The sequence below is a fragment of the Arachis hypogaea genome, chromosome 13 (assembly GCF_003086295.3).
Source record: "Arachis hypogaea cultivar Tifrunner chromosome 13, arahy.Tifrunner.gnm2.J5K5, whole genome shotgun sequence".
NCBI classification, from domain to species: Eukaryota; Viridiplantae; Streptophyta; class Magnoliopsida; order Fabales; family Fabaceae; genus Arachis; species Arachis hypogaea.
Window position 1 is genome coordinate 29,712,943 of NC_092048.1, and position 25,208 is coordinate 29,738,150.

The 25,208-nt window shown below is 33.5% G+C and overlaps 1 protein-coding gene across 1 annotated transcript in view; it reads left to right on the forward strand.

The window, feature by feature from the left end:
* The window catches only part of LOC112733260 (diacylglycerol kinase 4-like), a 33,183-nt gene extending 25,038 nt beyond the window's left edge, over nt 1-8,145 (forward strand). Inside the window, exons 11-12 of the mRNA XM_025782156.3 lie at nt 4,777-4,893; nt 7,966-8,145. Coding sequence (XP_025637941.2) covers nt 4,777-4,893; nt 7,966-8,124 — 276 coding nt within the window. The 3' untranslated portion in view covers nt 8,125-8,145. The remainder of the gene's footprint in view (nt 1-4,776; nt 4,894-7,965) is intronic.
* The last annotated feature ends 17,063 nt before the right edge of the window (nt 8,146-25,208 follow it).

The window sequence follows — 25,208 nt, forward strand, 5'->3', positions numbered from 1 at the left end:
GCTCAACACACACAACTTTGTAACACCATCACCTATCATATATTTGTGCTCAAGTCACAATGGATAACAGAAAAAGTATTACTCAACAATGAACATGTGAAGATTTGATACATACATAAACACATATATACATATTAGAAGTGTTTACATAAGTATGAGCCTGTACAAATTTTGAACAATGAATACATCACTCTGTTGTTAAGCGTCCATTCACAAAACCTTAAATAAACATGTAGGTTCATAGTTTAATGTATTAGAGGTTTGCAAAAAAAAAAAATTAGGGGCATACACCAATACTTAATTACAAAATTTAGGAATACTGTAAATACATGTAAATAATAAATAACCAAATCCTGGTCACAAAAAGACACTTAGACTAGTACCTTGGCTAGAATTAGATTATTAAAATCATGACTCTCTAAACAGCCCCTCTACCAAGTTTGTTGTACATCAAGAGGGGGAGAGTGCTACTGGAGAAAGAAAAAGGCAAACTTTTCGCTCTATTTCTTCTCCACCTCACCCGTCCATCAACAAGGCATACCACAATCTGCATCTAAAAAATTGGAGTGAACAATAACGGTGGAAGCTAAAGGTTCCTAGTAGGATTCTAAAATTGAAGCATAATAACTTAATGAGACGTGACCTTAGGCATCCTAAATCTCAATCCCAATCCCAATACCTAGAGACAAACATCCAAGTTGTTAAGATCACTTATTTCTTTCATAATTGCAACTCCTCGACCTTAGTCTTAACAGTTCAACGTATCTTTCTTTAATCTTCTCTTTCCTTATGAGGGTCCAACAAACATAACCAAAATGTTCAAGATACAAGTCACACATGACAAATAATTCATTTAGCACACAGGTCAAATAATCACATAGGAAGTCAATCACATACAATTTAGCATAGAAAAATAAGACAAAAAAATGAACATGATGCATGAATGTTTTCTAGCTATGAGCTTATATGTCGGTTACATTACTAGAACCTGACATATCCAATAACTAACTCGAATATAGTCTTTTAGTCATAAATCTCACAAGAGATATCTTAAAATTCTCTTTTCAAATGTACATATAATGCACACAAATAATTGAGAGGAAAGTATCTCGTCACCTTTCTTAGGAGAAAAAATATTCGAAAATTGTATGCCTGGTCACCCTCACGAATTAGAAGAGAAACATATATGATCACAGTATCCAAATCAATAATCTTCATAATTAATAGCATAGTTATACATTATGAACTGCACGTAACAACAAAATTCTCATAAATATATTCACATAAAACTATTTTCATTTCATCCATGTTTAACTATCATTAGAACATGGGAAATACTCATGTTACACACCTCATATATTAATTATCATTATTAGGTTAACATCAACACAACACCACGAAGGCCATGGAGATCTATCATCAATTTATTTTATAAATTAATAAGGGTCTCCAATCATACAATTCAACTATTATCCTCATTACTAAGATCATAAAACCCTCATTAATCACACTATCCCTCTTTTGAAACTCACCAACAGAGGGTATCTTTAGTCGAGCATAGGTTATAGTTAGGTTCAGACTCACCAGAAAGATCCATTTCATCAAATCAGTTAGCAAACCATCGCTTACATAGCTAATTTTTAATAATACAAAGTTTACAAACCCCATATAATTTCCAAGATTTTATGGGCTTAGTTAGGACCTACCAAAATTTTTCCAAATTACTTAAATTATACATATTTCCCTAAACAAACCAACACTCAACCGGCTACTTCTTTTCTCCATTACCCAAACCACATCACACAACTAATTTTCACGTATAATTTAACCATTTTGGTACCTCAAGCCTCATTCATTTTAACTCAACTCATTTCAACAAAATCAATATTATCATTAACAATTTAAACGCAATATAAAAAGCATGAATTTTCTAACCCAAAGGATTTCTTTCCTTTGTATTCAATTTTCAAGATTTTCATACAACCATAACTCAAACACAATTTCACAAATGGAAACTATAATTTTGCAAATCACACATTCTAACTTTCAAACAATATCAACATCATCCAACTAACAAGGGATTATGATATGTTCTAAGGCCTCTAACCTGGGGTTTTCACATAACATTATATAGAAGCACCCAAAATTAAAATCCATACCTTAAACGAAGATCCTCCTAGCCTTTTAGCCTTTTTTGAGTTTCCCTTTATCTCAATGAAATCTCATTCAATACTTAATCAATTTCAGTAAATTCTCAACTTATAATTTTTAAGAAACTAGAACAAATGAGGGAAAAGGAATTTCTTCACCTTAATCACAAAAATCTGACACCCAAAGCTCCAAGAACAGGAACTATTACTTTCTTCAAGAATGAAACTAACATATCCTAAACACAAAAATATAGGAAGATGAGAACAGAGGCGAGTTTTCTTTCTCAATCTCCTACATTAATAGATGGTATGAATGTGAATAGGAGAGTGAGAGAAGCATGTAGGAACAAGTGGGTCTTCAAATAAACACCCAGTTTGGTCAAATTAAATTTGAAGGTGATGGTTTAAAATAAACTCTTTTCCTTTCTTTAGTTTCTCATGTCTCTCGTCCTTAGAGAAACGAAAAATGAGGCTAGGAAGAAGAAAGAGCTTGTGTCGTTGTTTAATGAGGGAGGGTAATCTCATTTTTTTGCTTAGTAGCCTTATATAGTTCCAAAATTTTAAAGATATTTGTTTAGGTTTGTACTTCAAATAATTTTTTGGCTCTTTTTCCATATTTATTTTACCATATGCTATACCAAGATTCCCAAAGCGTATTCAATTGCTTGTGACAAAGGAACTCATTTTCTAAAAAACAATTACCTCATCACGCTAAGAAAATTATATTGTATTCAAATTATATCGGCGAATCTCCTAACTAAAAAAATTATTTTCAACCTATTTAAATCGAGTTTGGAAGCTTTAGACTTGTTGCAAAACGAATTTACATTTAGGAAATTTGCTGAATAATGTTCTGAGTCTTACAAAGTAATTTTAAAAGAGACAATTTTAGAGGAGGCTATCCAAAAAGAAGAGACAAAATGTTCAAAGGAAGTATATCGCTGTTCAATGCTAAAAGATCATCAATTTAAGATAATAGATATGAAAGTTCTTGTGGAAGCAAAGCTGGCAAAGGCAATTTCGGTGGAGTTAGAGGCAACTTCCATGAAAGAACTTAGCAATTTGGAGAAAGAGAAAATTTGTCTAAAAGATTTCAGCGTCAAGTATGTAAAAAATATGGTCGTATAGAATTAAACTACTTATGTCATAAGTATGATGGAAGCTACATAGAAAGTAATGAGAATCATAGTGGTAGATTAGTAGATAACTAAGAACAAATTTCAACAACATGATTCCTACACCAGCTACGATTGATGATCCAAGATTCAGCAATAACGTAGCATATGATATCCAACTCTTGGTGGTGGGCAACTTTTAGGTTTGCAATTTAATCATATTGAAAAGCCGTTTTCAAATTTTCATTTGAGGTCTAGAGTTTTCTTGCTAAATAAGTTGCAACATATACCTAGCATAACTAAAAATTTGTTAAGTGTGCATCAATTTTTCTGTGACAAAGATGTGTTCTTTGAATTCCATTCTAGTGAGTGCTGTGTAAAATTATAGGACACCAATGAAATATTTCTTCAAGGAAAAGTGGATAAAAATCTTTATAAAATTTTTCGATTGCACCTCTTCGAATAATAAACCTGCAGCGTTAGTGTTAATAGTAAATGAAGATAGATTCTTATTGTGGCATGCACATTTAGGTCATAAAATAATATAGAGTGAAATGTTTTTAAGATTTGTAATATCTCTTTTTATACAAATAAAGTTGTATGCAATGCCTGCTATATTAGAGAAACTTTTTCAATCTCTACAACAATCTATGATGAGCCTTTGCAGCTGGTATATATAGTTTTATACGTGGGGGCCATCACCTATCTCAGGCAGTATTAAAAATATATACTTTGTTAATTTCATTTATTCTTGTACCAAATAAACTTGCCACTATCTAATTCGTGCTCAAAGCAAACAAATCAATTTTTAATCAAATTCATAAAATGGTTGAACTGCAATTTAATAAGAAACTTAAGACACTTCAAAGTGATACTTTAGAATGCTTAAACTTGTGCAAAATTTTTTAGGAACATACAAGGAGTGATGATTTCATTAGCCAAATTACAATGTTGAAAGAAAACATCGACATGGAGTGTAGACAAGACTAACTCTCCTAACTACTGGTGGTATATCTACAAAATATTAGGAAAAAAAATTTAACAACAAAAAGCATCAATAATTCACTACCTACTCTTACTCTATCAAATATTTTTTCTCATAAAAAGACTTTTGGCAAGCTACCTCACTATAATAGTCTAAGAGTATTTTGCTACCTTTGCTTTTGACACTTGAGACCGTATATAGAGGTGCTTGGTTGAACTTGCTTAAAAAATTAACTTGGTTACACTATATTTCCATATAAATATTTATTCTTTTACATTCTTTTCAAACAAAAACTTCTTTATTTAATTTTGGTAAAGCAAGAATTATTCATGAGATGCTTTGATTGTATTTACTTAAAACTTTTTTTTTCTAGACTCACCTTATTTTCCTAGATAATTTTATTATATGTTATCAATGTTAATATTGTCATTTGATAATGTTCATCTAAATGTGCATCTGATTGTAAACTACTTTATTTTTTTCTCCCATAAATTGAAAAGTTGAATTTTTGTTTATTGTATTGTAGAGAGGATTTGTGGAAGCACAAGTAGATGATGGACTTTTAGAAATATTTGGTCTAAAGCAAGGATGGCATGCATCATTTGTCATGGTTGAATTAATTTCAGCAAAACACATAGCTCAAGTAGGTACTCATTTTATTGTGAATTTTTTTTGTTATTAATGAGAACTGCACAATATTTAAAGGCCTCAACATGACTTTTAACCTACATTCATTGAATCTTGTACTTAAGGTAGTTAGATAGAACCTTAGTTTTAAACTAAGCTCCAACTTACAGATTTTACCTTTTTCCAACTTTCAAAAACAAAATTAAAAAGCTAAAAGGAACATATTTGAAGAAAAACCTAGAGTTAGAACATGGAATAAAGAAATTAGAGATTTATTAAAAATTTGATTGCACCATATTCTATGTTCAATTGAAGTAGAAATAAAAAAAACATCAACACAACAAAATTATGATCACGTCAAGTCTATGGAACATTTTAAAGAAAAAGTAACATAGAATATAGAAATTATGCAATGACATTGTTAAATTCTATGTGAAAGAAAATATTGTTTTTGAAATATCATAAATCATTATTACACACAGAATTTTTACCATTGTTAAGCTTAATACTTTCAAATTATTAATTTCTAAAGCTTTGCACACGTTTCATTCTTTTAAAACCAACCAAATTTACAACTACTTTTATATGTAATACATTGCAATGGAACATGAAATATATTGTAATCAAATTTTCAATAAATTTTTAGTTCTCTTATTCTTTGTTATTCCATTTAGTTTTTCTTCTTATATGTTCTTTCAGCTAGAGTTTTTTTCTTATTTGGAAATAATTTAAAAATTGGATGGTCTGAAAAAAGATAATAATTTTAAAGTTGGACTTATTTGAAAACTCTTGCAATTTGCAAAAATGGTTTTACCATGCTTAAGTGATTTGGTTTTTCAAAGTCGGGTTAAAGGGATGGTTAGTGTTCACCACAATGACACAATTGAATTCCTCCAATGGCCATTAAACAAACATAAAGAGTAGCAAATTTCTTACTTATGAGAAGGTTAGTTAAAAATCACAATTTATATAATCCTAATACTAAAATTTACAATGTAATACCCTATTATTGCAAATTTGCAATTAAGAAGAGAACATTTTTGTTGGAAGGACTGGCACAAAAAAATGGCTGGTAATTGAGCCAATTGAGTTATTTCAAAACTAGATCCTGGAAGTGAAAGTGAGCGAAATTGCATTACATAAAAATTTTCTTGGATTCTTTAAGAGCAAATAAAAGCTCTTACTTTGTACTATTTATTTTTTCAATTTAAACTTAATTATTATTTTATTAATTTTTATTTTACCTTTAATATTGATGTAGCAAACAATAATAGATCAGAACAAAAGCAATAACTTATTCTTAAAGCACCTAAGAATAACTCATTAACATGACACTCTTAAGTCTTAATATCGTAACTTCCCATTATTTAAGCTTTTTTGTTTAAACTGTTGTTAAATATTTGATATCCTAATTTATATCTATTTTATATTTTTCACTTCAGCTTTCAAATTTTTTTTCTACCCCTTCCGCAACTTTTCTTGTATAAAATTATTAGGTACAAATGTTTTGAATTAATTTGAAATTAAATTTAGCTTTAAAAATTTTTTAGTCCTTATAAAACAACTGTTGCGTTATTTTAATTTTTATAAAAAAAAATTTTTGGTTCTAGTCATGTAAAATTTAAAAGGTCTCTATTTATTCCAATTGTTAGTTTGTTTTATTAGCATATAACCTACTATGTCATTACTTAACAAAACAAACTAACCATGAGGAATAAACTTTTTTTTTAATTTTACTTGATGAAAAACAAAAGAAAAATTTGATAGGTGCCAAAAGCTTATTTAAATAGTGGGGTAAAGTTAGAAAATTATTTTTAGTGATGTTAAAAGTAAAATATTTTTAAAATTATAGTGAAGAATTATTTCAATAATTATAAAATTAAATTTGTATATTATAATTTTGTTATCTACTAATCATAATTAAACAAACTAACTAATTTAATATGAGAGTAAAAAAATTACATAACTAGGAACATTATATTATCACTAGAATATAGTTTGATATCTCTATGTATATTTCTCTAGGTGTATATAAATAAAATAAGCAATTATATTTTCATTTCTTTTTATTTTGATTTCGACATTAATTAGTGTCTTTTCATGTTCATTACATGTAATTAATCTCAACAACTTGCATATTCATATTGTAACTTTCTTTTTAATAAGTTAAATATACGATCCTATAATATTATTATTAGAATAAATACTAGACATACTAACACTCTCTAACAAGCATTAGCTAACATACATGTTGGATCATTTTCTGGATTAGTTATATAATATAAAAATTGGCAAAAAAAACCTCTCAAAATGGGTATCAGTAGGATTAATAGCTATGGGGACTAAATGGGAATCCACAAAATTCTCATAGAAAGTGGAATTGTCTTCGTGAATAAATAGAAACAGGGACAAGGTCATATTATCTGCCCGTGAAAACCCATTAATGCTCGTGAATTTGAAATTACCATATTATTCTAAATGGAGCTCGGACTCGCGGTAGATTTGTCTTTGACCTATCGGACAAGAAAATACCATAGAAAATCAATATATATATATATTGTCACTATTTTTGATAATGCTGCTTTATACATGATTTTTTTTATTGTATGTTTAGATGAATTTATTATAAGGAAAGGAGTGACTATCAAAATAGGAGTGATAATATCCATTTCTATTATATGTTGAAAGGTATTGTTATGTTATTTTTTATAATGAACATGTTATTGATTTTGTTGGATTGTGTTAGATTATGTTAAATTGTATTAAATTATGTTCTATTGATTTATTTTATGATTGTTATGATATATTTTTTGTCAAATTTTTTAAAAATTTTTAAAGAATGTTCATGGATACTCGTAGGTATCCACCTTTTCTGTAGAGATAATTTATTGGGACCCACGATTGTAATAGGAAATGGAAGATGTGCATCCTTTTAAATGATGATGGCATAGGGGATGGCTATCCATTGTGATGACAGACAAAACTACTAGTTGTTTAATTCAATGAGATGGCATTACAAAACTGCTCTTTCTTATTGGAAAGTTCTAGCGTATTTTAACAATAAAAGTTTATTGATTAAATCTTTCAGGCAGCAGCAATTCGATTGGAAATTAGGGGTGGTGAATGGAAAGATGCATACTTGCAAATGGATGGAGAACCTTGGAAACAACCATTGAGCAGGGAACACTCAACATTTGTCGAAATAAAGAGGGAACCTTTCCAATCATTTATGGTTAGGGGAGACTGATTATTTGAAGGTTGGTAGCTCTATCGCAGGGAATCATGTAAGATGTGCATTTCAAATGCAACTTTGGCATTTCTCTAAGCCTGTTTAAAGTTAGTATTGTCTAAATTAGTCCCATTTGGTTAATTCCAAAAGAAAATTATAATCTTAATTGTAGTATGGAATATTATTTACTACACTAATAATGCTAATATTTAAGGATATGAAACCAAACTAATACAACATAAGTGACTTCTATTTTGTTGGATTCTATGGTGGAAAAAGAAGGTGGCACCATATGCCAAAAAAGATTATTTGACCCTTGATATATAATTAGATAGTGTCTGTTATTGAAGCTAATAGAAACTAAAGGGAATAAACAAAGTAAAGTGACTATAATGTGTTGGCATTAGTTTTGATATGCCTTTTTATCTTAGTGTAATATAGGGTAATGGAAAAGGATGGAGTATTTTGCTATTATGGGGACATCTTAAATCCGTTAGAGGCATATTGGGTGCATGATTGCTGCGTGATATTGAAGGGAACAGAAAATATCAGGGGTGTTTCAGAGGAGTGTATTGCACCTTGGCCCATCGCATGTGCAAGTGTGACCAGCCAGTGTTGCAATGAGCAAGCAAGGTCCCCTCTTTCATTAATGCATTTCTCACTCATTCTCTTCTGTCACAAACCCTTCATACCCCTCTCCTTAAACAATATGCTTGGAAATATAGATTAAAAATAGTGCATACTATTACAACAGCACATGGATTCACATGGTCCGCTCTCCTTACAAATTATACTCTTAAGTTCCTCAAATGATATTGTTAAAGGAACAACAACACTACATAAAATCTCACATGCGAATCTTACACTATTTATAGTAAATTTGACCATTGTAATACCCTTGTAAACAAACTCTATCAAACATATTTTTTCTACCAATCACTGACCCTCTGCTATTGGAAGAAGAGGAAATATAGAGAAGTAGATGGATATGCAGAACAAGAAAGAGAAATAGTTGTGATACTAACCCTCGTGCAAGCTTGATCTATTTTATTTCAAGTTCAAATTTCTATTATTAAACAGAAATTTTTTCAACAGTATTCATAATATGCCCCAATTTAGTTTTAATTTTTTTTAAATTATGAATATGGCACTAGCATTTTTGTTTTATTTTAAGAAATTTACTAAATTAACAATACACCCTTGGTGTTTTTAGTTTTTCCGAATTTAAAGAAAAAAATTGATCTATTCACTCCGATGGATTGTTTAACACAATAAAAAAAAAGATAAGTATAGGTAGACAATGAGAATACCAAACAATGTGAATAATAGATATGTTGGATGTTCAATTTAATAGGTATGCAGATGATTATGTTCATTATTTTTAATTGGATGGCTATTTCTTTTTATTCGATTTACTCATATACAATTAATTATAGCTGGATGTTCAATTCACTAGGTGTACAGATGGTTATCCTAATGTTAAGGTTTATAAGGTAATTTAGGGGTGGAGTATTTTTTTACTTTATTAGGTTAATTCTAGAGCCCATTATTCACATTGTTTACAAAAGTCATTATTTACCTAACAAAACTGAATAAAAAAATATTATAATTAAAAAAAATACTCCCATCGTATTGCTCATTTCATTAAAACAAGGAAACTCAATATACCCTTTACATATTGTGGTGAATGCAATTATTATCCCATATGTATGAAAAACATTAAAATGTTCAATTTTCTTATTTGACTAAACCACCAAAAGTAACCATGAAAGATTGATTCGCTGACAAAAGTAACCATGGAAAGTCATAACCCTTCAAATACCTGAAGGTTGTGGTAGGCTTAGAGAAGGGGGGTTGAATCTATGCCTTCCTTTTAAGTTGCTGTTATGACCCTTTTAAAACAAACTTTTAATTCTGATTCTGTTTGTACTTAGCAGCGGAAATTTATGAGACAATTTATTTTTGTCTCATGAATATCAGAAAACAGAACACAGCAGAGAAGAGAAAAGCTAACACCAGCATGTATCCTGGTTCGGTTGCCTTGTGCTATGCAACCTACATCCAGTCTCCTCCACAACTGTGGAAGAATTTTCACTATAGTTAACAGTATTACATACACCAATTACACATGATTGACCCAATCCTTTCACGCTAATACCTAACTATTCACTCTTAGTGCTAACCCAACTAAGAAAGGGATACCTCACATGTACAAGATACAAGACATAGACAAACCTAAAGAAATCTGAAATAAACTCTAGGCTTTTCTCTCAAGTGTTTCACTCAGCCTTTTTCCACTCATGGCTTTTTACTTGAGCTTTCTCACAATGCCTTTTCTCACAAGAAATTACAGAAAGATAAACATAGAAAAGTACATTACAATCTGTAAAACATGAAGGAGATTGACTTCATCAACAGCTTCTTCACTATGTGCAAAACCAGATTTGCAAACCTCAAATATAGTTCTTCAGTATTGGCCGAATGCTTCTTTGAAAGAAAGCATTATCCAAGTAGAGGAACTTCTTTTCAGAACACTACTCACACAACTTTGGTTTTCTCTCCTTGCTTCTGAATGAGCAGAAAGTCTTCTTTTATCTCCTTGCATGTTGCTGGGTTCTTCTTCCAAGGTCAACACCTTGAGCCTTGAGCTTCACCAACCCACAGATTCACTTTTTCTCATTAAACTTTAGAGTAGAAACTTTGCTTCTGACTTCCTCATCTTGACCGAAAGCCATAAAGCAGCAACCACAAGAGTCTTCCAATGGTCAACTTGATCTGAGCCCTTGAAAACTAACTTGGTCCCCAAGACATGTTTGAGACCGTGAATTTACAGTAGAGAGGAACATAAATCTTCTTTTCCATATAGCTCAAAACGGAGATACAGAGAGTTGAAGATGAAGAGAAGAAAGTGTGTTGCATGTAAGAGGAAATGGTTTACCTTGAGCTTTCTGATCTTTCCTTGATATGGATGATTAGACCTCACCCTTCTTTGCTTAACCTTCTCTTTCCTTCTTCTTTCATGACTAGCTTAGGGACTAAGCTCTCTTTCTTACTTTTTCTAAGTTCAGTGATTTGACTAAGACAGAGAGGAAAGGAACGTTGCTTTGGAAGCAATGAGAAAGAGTGAAGACTTCAATCTTGTATGAGAAGCTTGGTGTGATCAACTTGAATTGATGGACACGGGCTTGGATCGGGTTTTATTTGCATGGCCTGTTTTGATTTTTCAGCTTTGTTTCCTCATGAGCTTTATTTATTTATTGACCCACCAGCCTTGCTATATTATTTTCATTTCAATTTGGGCTGCTAAGATTTGGCCTGCAACAATAAATAATTAGTAATATGCAATTTTAATTAATCCACACTAATTATTTATTTGCCAAAAATAATGTTTGTCATCACTAATTAATTTAGTTAATTTCTTAACTCAACAATCTCCCCCTTGATGACAAACATGATTTAAGTAATAATTAGAAGAAAATGAATTTGAGTAAGATTTAGAAACTCCCTTTGATTTTTGTCATTAGCTTTTATGTTGCTCCCCCTTTCCTTTTCAAGATTAGCTCCCCCTGAATTTATGCTTTCCTCTTTGTACCTGTTTTACATTGTACTTAAAGAGAACACAATAAAGAGCTACACACATTTATCTTGTCTAAGGGATGTCAATCAAACAACACCACATAATCAGCCCAACATCAAGCTAATATCAGCAGCACAAAGATTCAATCATGTGAAAGCAATTTTTAATGCAGCAATCAGTCAAAAAATCCCAAAAGAAATACTAGTAGCTGTAGCAAAGCCAAAAAATTCCTAGGACACATTTACCATCCTATTATCCTATTGCTATTACTCCCCCTTTTGTCATCAAGGGCGGATAATAAGCAAGATCAACAAAAATAATATCTTGAGTCCTGCAGTAAAGAGTTAGAGCACAGTTCAAAGTACTAACTAAACTATCAAAAAGTGCAGCAGTATTTAGAGTTATTACAGTCATCCAAAATGAGAAACAGTTCAACAGTAGCAAAAGAACATAATTCATGAGATAAAAGAGAGAGCAGCAGCAGCAGTTTTCATGAGACAAATCCTAGGCATCAGAACCATTCCTCTCCGAATCAGCTTCCTCTTCAACATCAGTGGCAGGGTCTTCATCCTTTTGAAGGTTATCAATGAAGGTCATGAACACAGCCACTCTATCCCTTGATTTTCTTAGGAAGTTCTCATGCTTGCTAGCTAATTTTCTTTGCTCTTTGCTCATCGCAATCATATAATTTGATTGGGAAACAAACTCCTGAACAACATCCTTGACCACATTCAGTAGAGCAGATTTCTTCCCAGTAGAGATGGATGTACCCTTAGTGGAAAGAGAAGGAGATTCCTCAGGAACAAAGTCATCATGTTCATCATCTAAGACCACCCTTTCAAATCGAGTAGGTCCTTTGGGCTGTTTCACTGAACCACCCCCTTTTAGGCATGAATGTCTATTTTGATAATCCTCATTGGTCAAGTCAACACCAAAATACTCAAATATGCAAGTTAGAAACATGCCATAAGGAAGTGCTTTGTCTTTTTCACTCCTAACAGAGTCAAACATGTATCTAACCATCAAATATGCAAATGAAATTTCAGTTTTGGTGAGAAGGGCATATAAAACAAGAGTATCAGTGTAGGAAACCCTTTGATATGAGCCACTTTGAGGAAGTATAATGTGGATGACCATTCGGTGCAACTGAGCACGCTCATATCCTAGGGCTTTGTGAGTGGGTGTAATGCCATCAATCAAAGAAACATGTTCACAAATGTGAGCCAATGCATCATTGTAAGAAATTTCAACACCTTCATCCCACTTAACTGAAGTGTAAGCACAAGGCCCAACATCAGTATACTTCAAAGCATCACTGATAGTTTCATTGTTTAACACTATGTCTCGGCCCTTTACATATGAGTGAGCAGTGCCTTCATGATAAGTCATATTGGCATAAAATTCTTTGACCAATAAGGGATAAACAGACTTTTTGATGTCAAAAAGATGATTCCATTCCAGAAGAATCAAGTTATCAACAAACGGAAAATCTTTTCTTTTCAAAGATGGAAAATCGGCTAGAAAAGATGGACACAGGGTACGGTACTAGATAACCCCCTCATAAAAGTCATTATTCATGGCAGATTTGAATCTATAGGGGTTATAGTTCGAATGAGAGGTCAAAAAATGAGCTTTGTGATCAAAAGGGTCAATGTCTGGTTCTTTTACTGATTTAAGAGGAACTCGAGCTTTACCTCATTGAGAGCGCACATGAACCGACCTGGATTTGGGCTGAGTTGGCTCGGGAACTTGTTCCTCAGCCTTCGGACGTTTGCCTTTGGAGGAGCTTGGTTTTGAAGAACCAGGTTTTGAGGAGCCTGGTTTGGAAGGCGTCGCCTTTGGTGGTGGCGTCGGCTTGGCAGAGGCAGGGAATCTTGGTGTGGTCTTGGTCCGCGCCATGGGAGTAGTTCTTGGAGGAGAGGTAGGAGGAGAAGGAGAGGGTGTGAAGGTTCGGTTGTGAGAGCGAGTTGAAGGCTTTGTGAGAGGCTTGTAGATTTTTTCACGAGGAGGCCTTTTAGCAATGGTTTTCTTCCTCATTTGGTAATATTCAGGATTTTAAGGGAAGAGAAGCAGTAAAGAGAGTGGAAGAAACCGAGGAGTTGATGAGAAGTTAATAGAGGAAAGAGAGGGAGTGTTGGTAACCGTACCTAAAAGCAGTTTTTCACAAACCATGCAACTACATTACTTTTGAAAAGACTTGAAAAGACATGACCTCATAAAAGAAAGATTTTATTTTATTTTTAAAAGGAAGGAAATAAATTTTAAATTTCGAAAACCCCTTTAAAAAATAAATCACACCAAAATTTTTTTTGTCCAGAAAACATTAAAAGAAAGCCCCTTTTTTTTTAAAAAAAAAAATTAAACACACAAGCCAACGAAAATATTAACCAAACAAAAATGTAACATTCATATTTGGGCCCAGAGATGGTTGGATTTAAGGAAACACATTGGATCACTCTGGATCTGATTTTTAAGGTTGGCCCAGATCAATTTACACTTGAAACAAACCCAGAACATGCTGATTAAGGGGAACGTACTTCTTCAGCCCAGAATTGTCTCATACCTGTTTATGAGACAAAAAGCTCCAACAAATACATCAGCAATTTTCAAACAAAGAATCATAACTCAAAATTCCTAGACTAGTCCTAAGCATGTAGAATCTGTCCTCAGGCAGTGGTTTAGTAAAAATATCTGCTAATTGCTCCTCTGATTTAACAAATTGAATGCTAATATCCCTCTTTTGGACATGTTCTCTTATTGAGTGAAATTTCACTTCAATATGCTTAGTCCTAGAGTGCAAAACTGGATTTTTAGAAATATTAATGGCACTCATATTATCACACATTAAGGGAATATTTTCAGCATTTAATTTGTAATCGGCAAGCTGTGTTTTTAACCATAAAAGCTGAGAACAACAAGAAGAAGCAGCTATATACTCAGCCTCTGCAGTGGATAAGGCCAATGTTGGTTGCTTCTTACTTGACCAAACATTTAAGGACTTTCCAAGGAAACAACATAGGCCTGAAGTGCTCCTTCTATCAACTCTATCACCAGCAAAATCTGCATCACAATAACCAACTGCAGAAAAATCATCAATCTTAGGATACCAAAGACCAAAATTGGATGTGCCATGAACATATCTAATGATCCTCTTAACTGCAAAAAGATGTGACTTTTTTGGTTTGGATTGGAACCTAGAACACAATCCAACACTTTGCACAATATCGGGTCTAGAGAAAGTTAAGTACATAAGAGAACCAATCATTTCTCTATACCTAGTCTCATCAACATCTTTCTCAGTTTCTCCCTTATCTAATTTTGAATTAGGATGCATGGGAGTTCCCATGGGTTTGATATTTTCCATACCAAATTTCTTAACTAATTCTTTGGCATACTTCTCTTGATGAATGAAAATACTATTTTTAGTTTGTTTAATTTGCAGCCCAAGGAAAAAATTAAGTTCACCCATCATACTCATGTCAAATTCACTTGTCATGAGTGTTCCAAATTCAGAACAAAGGGATTCATTGGCTGATCCAAAAATAATGTCAACAACATATATTTGGACTAGAATGAAAGAATCATTAGAATTCTTGATAAATAGAGTTGTGTCTGTGGTGCCTCTTTGAAAATCATTTTTCAAAAGAAAAGAGCTAAGTCTCTCATACCAAGCTCTAGGAGCTTGTCTTAAACCATAGAGAGCTTTAGATAGTTTGAAAACATGATTAGAATGCTCTTTATTTTCAAAACCAGGTGGCTGCTCCACATACACTTCTCTATCTATCAGACCATTCAAAAATACACATTTCACATCTATTTGATATAATTTAAAACCACAAAATGCAGCATAAGCTAAGAAAAGTCTTATGGCTTCTATTCAGGCAACAAGGGCAAAGGATTCATCAAAGTCTATTCCTTCTTCTTGGTCATATCCTTGTGCCACTAGCCTTGCCTTGTTTCTTGCAATGCTACCATACCATCTTCTCCCAACTTGTTCCGAAATATCCACTTGGTGCCGGTCACTTTCTTTCCACTTGGCCTTGGAACCAAAGTCCACACTTGGTTCTTGTCAAACTCAAGAAGCTCATCCTCCATAGCTTTAACCCAAGAGGGGTCACTAAGGGCTTCCTTGACGTTTTGAGGCTCTATTTGTGAAAGAAGGGCAATGTTTGATCCTTCATTTGCCTTTCTAGTGGAAGACGGTGTTTGCATTCCATTAGAAACGTCCCCAATGACAAATTCCTCAAGATAATTCTTCAAGAATTTCCATTCACGAGGTCTGGTGGATTTGAAGGCAGATTCAGATACCAAGGGATTCTGGGTGCTGCTGGCTTTAGGATTTCCTTCAGATTCATGAGACAAAATAGAATTGTCTCTAGAATTTTCAGCAGTTGCAGTTTCTAGTTCAGCTTGACCAGGATGTTCTTTTTCATGATTTTGAGTAGTTTCATCTTCCTTTTGAGCTTGATTTCCTACATCACCATCTTCCAAAATGCTTTGTACTAAGTTAGTATCACAAAATGTAACATGTATGGACTCCTCAATAATCCTAACATCTTGATGATAAACCCTATATGCTTTACTAGTTGTGGAATATCCTACAAATAAACACTCATACGCCTTTGGATCAAATTTTCCCAAATTATCCTTGTTATTTAAAACAAAACATTTGCATCCAAAGATGTGCAAGTAGTCTAAGTTTGGTGGGTAACCTTTCCAAAGTTCATAAGGGGTTTTCTTCAAAAATTTCCTTATGATTGTTCTATTCAAAATGTGGCAAGCCGTGTTAACTGCTTTAGCCCAAAGGAATTTTGGAATATTACTCTCACAAAGCATAGCTCTTGTCATCTCTTGTATGCTTCTATTTCTTCTTTCCACAACACCATTTTGTTGTGGTGTTCTTGGACAAGAGAAGTTGTGAGATATTCCAAATTCCTCATAAAAGGATTTAAATAAATTATTTTCAAATTCAGTTCCATGATCACTTCTTATAGAAGAGATTTTTAAATCCTTTTCATTTTGAATTTTCTTACAAAAAGGTTCAAAGGCCGAAAAGGCTTCATTTTTGTGTGCAAGAAATAAAACCAAACCAAACCTAGTATAGTCATCCACAATTACTAAACCATAATGTTTACCACCTAGGTTTTGAGTTCTTGTTGGACCAAATAAATCAATGTGTAGCAACTCAAGTGGTCTTTTAGTAGAGATGTCTTCCTTTGGTTTAAAAGAACTTTTTGTTTGTTTTTCCATTTGGCAAGCATCACAAGTGATGTCTTTGTCAAACTTTATCAAAGGAAGGCCTCTTACTAATTCTTTCTTTACAAGTTTGTTTATTTGAAACATACTTGCATGGCTCAATCTCTTGTGCCATAACCACTTTTCAGATTCTTTAGAGTGAAGACAAGCTACATTTTTATCCTTTAGTTCATCAAGAGTAAGTCCATACATATTATTAAAACTCTTGGCAACAAACATCACTTCATTTGTCTTTTTATTAACAACACATCATTCAAGTCTTTTGAAAATTACTAAATATCCTAAATCACACAACTGACTTATACTCAAAAGATTGTGCTTCAAACCACATACCAAAAGTATATCATCAATGAAAGTAGATTGCTCATTACCTACTTTTCCAACAGTAATGATTTTACCTTTACCATCATCTCTAAAGGTCACAAAACCTCCATCATACTTATTTAGTTTGATGAAGTAGGTTGACCTTCCAGTCATGTGCCTTGAACATCCACTATCCATGTATCACATGTCCTTTTTGTTCTTGGATGTTAGGCAAATCTGCATGAAGAGTTTCAAGTAGCCTTAGGTATCCAAATTAATTTGGGTCCTTTGAAGTTAATCCATCTTGGTTGCCCAAGTGCATTGAAATCACAAACAACATTGTAAACTTTGTTTTCTACAACTCTCTTTTCAATGAAACATTGTGCATATGAGTGACCAAATTTCTTGCAATTAACACAATGATTTTCTGATGTGTGTCGCTGAAATTGAGGTGAGTTATATTGCTTGAAATGATTAAAGGATTGAAATTTTCTGGTTTTTGGAGGAGATGCCTTTCTTTTGACAAACTGATTTTTATTAAAATTATTCCTCTTTGCAAAAATATTTTCACCAAAATTTTTGAAAATCTTTGGATTTTTCGAAAATGAGGTTTTGTTGTAAAAAGATGGTTTCTTGAAAGCTCCCTCATTTTTCGAAATGTATCCCAAACCTGGCCTGTTTGAACTCGGTTTGGTTTTTGGTGAAGTCTCATTTTCACTTGTGTATACTTCATCAAATTTTTCTTCAAATGTTGGAGCATATCCAATACCATATTTGTTAGGTATGGTTTTGGTATTTGAAGAAGAAGCCACAAATTTTATAGAGGAAGTATTGGAAACTGCATCTTCCTTGGCTATGTAGCCTAAACCAGATTTTTCAAACAATGGTCTTTGACTTGCAAGTAATTTGTCCAAGTTACTAGAACCTTGAGCAAATTTTGTTAAGTCACCATTAAGCCTTTTAATCATATCATTTAATCTTTTATTTTCAGCAATTAACTCATGAGAAGGATCCACAATGTGCTTTCCTTTTAATTTTTCAAGTTCAGATTTTAGAAATCTGTTTTCTTCAATGATGTCCAAAGCACATTCAGTTTCCTTCACTTTTTCTTTTAAAAAATCATTTTCATTTCTTAACACATCTCTTTCAGATCTGCATTCATTGTACTTGTCAAGCAGTTTTGAGGTGTTTAAAGTGAGATCATCAATAATAGCATGTAAGTCCTCAATGGTCAAATCATAATAATTTACCTCATCAAGATTGTTGTTTCCAGCCATGAAGCAGTCTTTATCATCTCCTTCAGATTCTTCTTCTTCATTTTAGTTGTTCTCAAGATCCTCCCAAGTTGCCATGAGCACTCTCTTCCTTTCCTTCTTTCCTTTGTCCTCCTTTTTGAGCTTTGGATAGTTTAGCTTAAAATGTCCAGTCTCCTTGTAATGATGGCACGTCACCTTGCTCAAGTCGATCTGGTGCTCCTTTGAACTTGAACCCTTGTATTTGCCCTTGTTCTTCATCATCCTTCTAAATCTCCTAGCAAAAAACAAAAGCTCATCATCTGAAATACCATCATTAGACTCACTCTTTTTTGGTTCTATTTGTGACTTGAGGGCTATTCCCTTTTTCTTTGAGTCTGTGTTTATGTGTGTGGCTTCATAGGCAAGGAGTTTTCCTCTCAGCTCATCATAGGTTATGGGACTTAGGTTGTTGCTCTCGGTTAGGATAGTGGCAGTGGTTTGCCATTCTTTTGTGAGGCTTCTAAGGAGTTTTCTCACCAAGGTTTGTTCTGCATAGTTTGTACCCATAGCATCAAGGTTGTTGATTATGATTGAGAATCTCTCAAACGCTCCATCAATGCTTTCTCCATCCTTCATGTTAAACATCTCGTACTCTTTTCGCAGCATATCAATCCTCGTTTCTTTGACTTGTTTAGTGCCTTCATGTGTAACCTGGAGTTTTTCCCAGATTTCTTTGGCTGTCTTGCATCTAGACACCTTCCGGTACTCTTCAAAGATGATAGCACAGTGAAGAAGGTTGATTGCTTTAACATTCAGCTCCATCTTCTTCTTATCATCTTCATTCTATTCAGCTTCTTCTTTTGGAGTCACCACTCCATCAGCACTTGTTTTTGTTGGGATCTTGGGACCGCTTACAACTATCTTCCATATGTTGTAGTCAATGGATTGGATGAAGATCCTTATCCTTTCTTTCCAGTAGGCATAGTTCTTCCCGTTGAAGAAAGGTGGCCGGTTGTTTGACTGGCCTTCAGTGAGGGTGTAGGCAACTGTGGTTGTGCCCAAGTTGTTCGCCATTGGATCTTTGCTCCAAGCGGTTAAGCTTGATTCTTGAGACCTTAGCTCCTGATACCAATTGAAGGTTGTGGTAGGCTTAGAGAAGGGGGGTTGAATCTATGCCTTCCTTTTAAGTTGCTGTTATGACCCTTTTAAAACAAACTTTCAATTCTGATTCTGTTTGTACTCAACAGCAGAAATTTATGAGACAATTTATTTTTGTCTCATGAATATCAGAAAACAGAACACAGCAAAGAAGAGAAAAGCTAACACCAGCATGTATCCTGGTTCGATTGCCTTGTGCTATGCAACCTACGTCCAGTCTCTTCCACAACTGTGGAAGAATTTTCACTATAGTTAACAGTATTACATACACCAATTACACAGGATTGACCCAATCCTTTCACACTCAAGTTTAACCTAACTTGACATTGGCTATGCTAATATCTAACTATTCACTCTTAGTGCTAACCCAACTAAGAAAGGGATACCTCACAGGTACAAGATACAAGACATAGACAAACCTAAAGAAATCTGAAATAAACTCTAGGCTTTTCTCTCAAGTGTTTCACTCAGCCTTTTTCCACTCATGGCTTTTTACTTGAGCTTTCTCACAATGCCTTTTCTCACAAGAAATTACAGAAAGATAAACATAGAAAAGTACATTACAATCTGTAAAACATGAAGGAGATTGACTTCATCAACAGCCTCTTCACTATGTGCAAAACTAGATTTGCAAACCTCAGATACAATTCTTCAGTATTGGCCGAATGCTTATTTGAAAGAAAGCATTATCCAAGTAGAGGAACTTCTTTTCAGAACACTACTCACACAACTCTGGTTTTCTCTCCTTACTTCTGAATGAGCAGAAAGTCTTCTTTTATCTCCTTGCATGTTGCTGGATTCTTCTTCCAAGGTCAACACCTTGAGCCTTGAGCTTCACCAACCCACAGATTCACTTTTTCTCATTAAACCTTAGAGTAGAAACTTTGCTTCTGACTTCCTCATCTTGACCGAAAGCCATAAAACAGCAACCACAAGAGTCTTCCAATGGTCAACTTGATCTGAGCCCTTAAAAACCAACTTGGTCTCCAAGACATGTTTGAGACCATGGATTTACAACAGAGAGGAACATAAATCTTCTTTTCCATATAGCTCAAAATAGAGATACAGAGAGTTGAAGATGAAGAGAAGAAAGTGTGTTGCATGTAAGAGGAAATAGATTACCTTGAGCTTTCTAATCTTTTCTTGATATGGATGATTAGACCTTAACCTTCTTTGCTTAACCTTCTCTTTCCTTCTTCTTTCATGACTAGCTTAGGGACTAAGCTCTCTTTCTTACTTTTTCTAAGTTCAGTGATTTGACTAAAACAGAGAGGAAAGGAACGTTGCTTTGGAAGCAATAAGAAAGAGTAAAGACTTCAATCTTGTATGAGAAGCTTGGTGTGATCAACTTGAATTGTTGGACACGGGCTCGGATCGGGTTTTATTTGCATGGCCCGTTTTGATTTTTCAGCTTTGTTTCCTCATGGGCTTTGTTTATTTATTGACCCAACAGCCTTGCTATATTATTTTTATTTCAATTTGGGCTGCTAAGATTTAGCCTGCAACAATAAATAATTAGTAATATGCAATTTTAATTAATCCACACTAATTATTTATTTGCCAAAAATAATGTGTGTCATTACTAATTAATTTAGTTAATTTCTTAACTCAATAATACCCACAATTGATTTGCTCTGTTTGTCAAATGTGACCAAACGTTAGAAGAGTGTTATTGAATTATATAATGTGTCCACATCCATAACAATGTGGCAAAAGGATGTCTTACGTGGATTAATTTTTTTTTTGTTAAAATTTCATTTATTTAGTTTATTAAAAAAATCATTACTCCTTCAAGCATTGAAATTAGAAGAACAGTAAGACGTGTTACCCCTCCTTTTTGAGTGCGAAATCAACCAGAGCAGTTTTTCATCTTCTTCTTCTCTAGCGTAATCCCATTCTGCTCTGATTCCATTCCTGCGACGATATTGGAGAGGGAGGTTGTTGCTTCTCCAACAGACTGTGTTTCGAGGTGAACTCTGTCACACTCGAAGGCTCTAAGAGGTAATACTTTCATAAACTAAGTGATTCGAGTAACGTCTAAGTTATAAGAGTTGTTCGTTCAATGTGGAAAAATTACTTCTGTTGTTGTGGTTATTTATGATAGGGTTTGGATTTATGGTAACTTCATTATATTCTTATTCCTTTATTTAATCTGTATAATTTTTTATGGTTCGAATATTGTGGTGATTATTGTTTTTGAAACCAAATTGATAGTGAAGTTAGGTACCATGATGGTTAGGGTTTGAGTAACTTCGAGTTTGTGAGATTGCCACTAATGGTGGAGTTTTTATTCTTTTACGTAGATGGCTACAATACATATCACTTTGGAGATATATCACAGAGAAAAATTTGAGAGAACAAAAGATGGAAAAACTGTGTATGTAGGTGGAGAGAAATCTGAAATTCGAAGGGTCAATGTTGATACTCTTAATGGGTTTTTTATCAATGACCTCCTTAGAGATATAGGATATACCATGATCAATGAATGCTATTGGTTAGTGCTTGGAATGGAGCTTAATGGTGGTTTAAAGTTATTGAGGAGTGATAAAGACATAATAGAAATGTATGAAGCTGCATTGAGGAATGATAGTAGGATTTGTGTATACACTGAGGCATAATAGCCTTGGATGCTGCAGCAGCTGAAGCTGAGGCATCTCTAACTGCTGGAACCCAACCATAGGTAAAATCTAAATTTGTTAATTGCTTAAGCATTTTTGAGCTATTAATTTTACTTACATTCATGTCTAATTTAATTCATAGGCCACTACCACATTGAATCCATCTCCTAATATGCCGCATACACCGCAAGTGCCACCACCAATTAGGCCACCAACCACAAAAATAAAGAGAACAAAGAGATCCACCAAGAGGCCTCCTCTATCACAAGTTCAGACCCCTGTGCCTCAGGCTCCAATTTTGAACACTCCTCAGCAGCCATCCAATGCATCTGTTAGGCCACCCACCGTGTCCCAACATACAATGCAAGGAGCCAGTGTAGGCACAACTTCCAAGTTTGCACAGTTTATACCAACACCAAGATCACACCTTACACCAAGATGGCCATTTCCTGGATTCAGACCATCTACTACTGTGCAAGGTACAGCCTATGGATTATCCAGTGGGAGCAGCAATTTAAACCAAATTAAAAAAAAATTAACAGTCTTTATCTTTTTTTTGGAATCTATATTTATGTAATTTACCTCAATACTTTACTGATAAGGATCAATTATGTTTACTATTTTTATTTTGGATTATAATGTCGTGTTCGTATGCTACATACACTACTTAAACAGTTATTGATGTACCTTTTTAGAACTTTATGAATGCTTATGAGTGCTTGTGATTATGCAGATTTTTTAATACATATTATATTCTGATATTGATGTTATTATGATTAACTAATTTCTTAGCTCAGAATGCTTAAACAATGTTGGAAAAGAATAGCAATTATTGAAAATAGTGATAGAATAAAATATAATAAATAGCAAATATATCATCCCATTCAAACATGAATTACATTGTTCTTTATTGGTAGAAAACGATCCTATATCGAAACTAGTTCTAAACTTATGCATAAATTTTGGACTCAAACTTCCTAATCACTTGTATATGACCATTACAAACAAGAAAAGCGTAAACTGCATAAACAATCTTAAAGACACGGACACAAGCCATACTCTCATAGCTTTGATTTCACCTTCAATCTTCTTCTCAACCTTCGTGGCCATGTTAACATTTCTCTCCCTGTGGTCTGTTGGAACAATCGTCACATCTTGATTAGCAACACCACGTTCATGCTCATTGAGTCTTCTAATCAAACACCTTGCCAAATTTTGCCATCCCCAATCAATTTTATCAACCTAAACAAAATAATTGCAATCTCGACTCTACAGAAGCCAAAAAATCAAAATATCAGAGATGCAGAGGAACCCTATACTTGTCTAATTATCATAAATAATGTTCCATACCTTCGAAAAGGGACAACGAATGAACCATCTTCTAGAATTAGTAACCATCAAAGATTCCAACAAGACAACATACTCACCACAATGACATCTTCTATCCATAATTTTCTCCTTCTTCATCTTCAAATATGAAGCTCTTGAAAATCTGCTTCCTTCACTTATAGTTACTTCTCTCCTTGACATTGCTCAAACTCTATGAGAATAAATTAATTCAGGAATTAAGGTTCTTCACTTGTAGTTACCTTGGATGATTGTACTCGAGTATAATTTTACCTTGCAAAAATTAGGTTCCAACTAAGAAGAACGAAGAATTAGGATTCAAATTGACCCTAAATGATACTAAATACATGTATGCCTACCAACACGTGTTATCGTCAAAGTAAATAGTCCACGTATGCACTCTGCTAAGGCTACATCAGACTTGGCTATTTTTGACAAACAAAGCAAATCAATTGCAGGTATCTGAGGAGTTATGATCTTCCATGGTTACTTTTGTCAGCGAATCAATCTTTCATGGTTACTTTTGGTGGTTTAATCTTTTCTTATTATTCACCAAATGATAGCCAATATAAAAAAAAATTAGCCGTAATGTGCTACATATGTTATTGGAACATATATAAAATTAAGAAAAGGGAAGAAGGGACAAAACTACACATGAAAGTTCGCACGCTGGACACGATTACACTTCAATCATTTAATGAGTCACGCGTGCACACCATTTATACACTCCGACGGACACAGTATTTTTCGTGTTTATTTTGTTTAGGAAGAAGGGACAAAAATACACCTGAAAGTTCACACGCTGGTCACAATTACACTTCAATCATTTAACGCCGCCACATGCCGATGGTCGGAAGGATAAATGTGTCTGCCGGAGTGTATAAATAGTGTGCACGTGTAACTCATTAGATGATTAAAGTGTAATCGTGTCCAGCGTGCGAACTTTCGGGTGTACTTTTGTCCATTCTTCCTTAAGAAAAGTATTGGGTTATCAAGTAATATTTGTAACTAAATTTAAGTAAATATTTCCAACCATATTTTTTCTATTTTCTTAGCCATGCATTGTGTCTTTGTTATCATCATTGTCGTCTCTTGCTCTTCATCTCCTTCTCTTTCTTTCTTTGTATTTTTTCCTTCTTTTCTTGCATAATTTTTTTTCTCTTTCTTCTTATGTGTTTTCTTTATTTCTTTCTTTTTTTTTGTATTTTTAAAATATTACAAAAAAAGAAGATAAAAAAAGTATGAGAAAAAGAAACAAATGAAGAAAAAAATGCATAAAAAATATATTTTTCGATAAATGTGGAATTTTTTTACGATATATAAAAAATGTTAAAGGAAAACAAAAACTTTTTAAGGCGATCATAAGAAGCAAACACTCAAGTATTATTGATCTTTGTAGATATATTGAATATAGATGGCTTATCTTTAAATGCCACTAGTCAACACACAAGGAGTTTGAATATAGTTAAACGAACAAAGAACAAGTTGATAAATGTGAACTTGCTAACCATATCACAAGTCAGAACCATGTGTTCACATATACAGATGGTGGATACTCTATTAGAATTGATCACATCGTGCTAAGAATTTTGGTGCTTTAGAATGTGT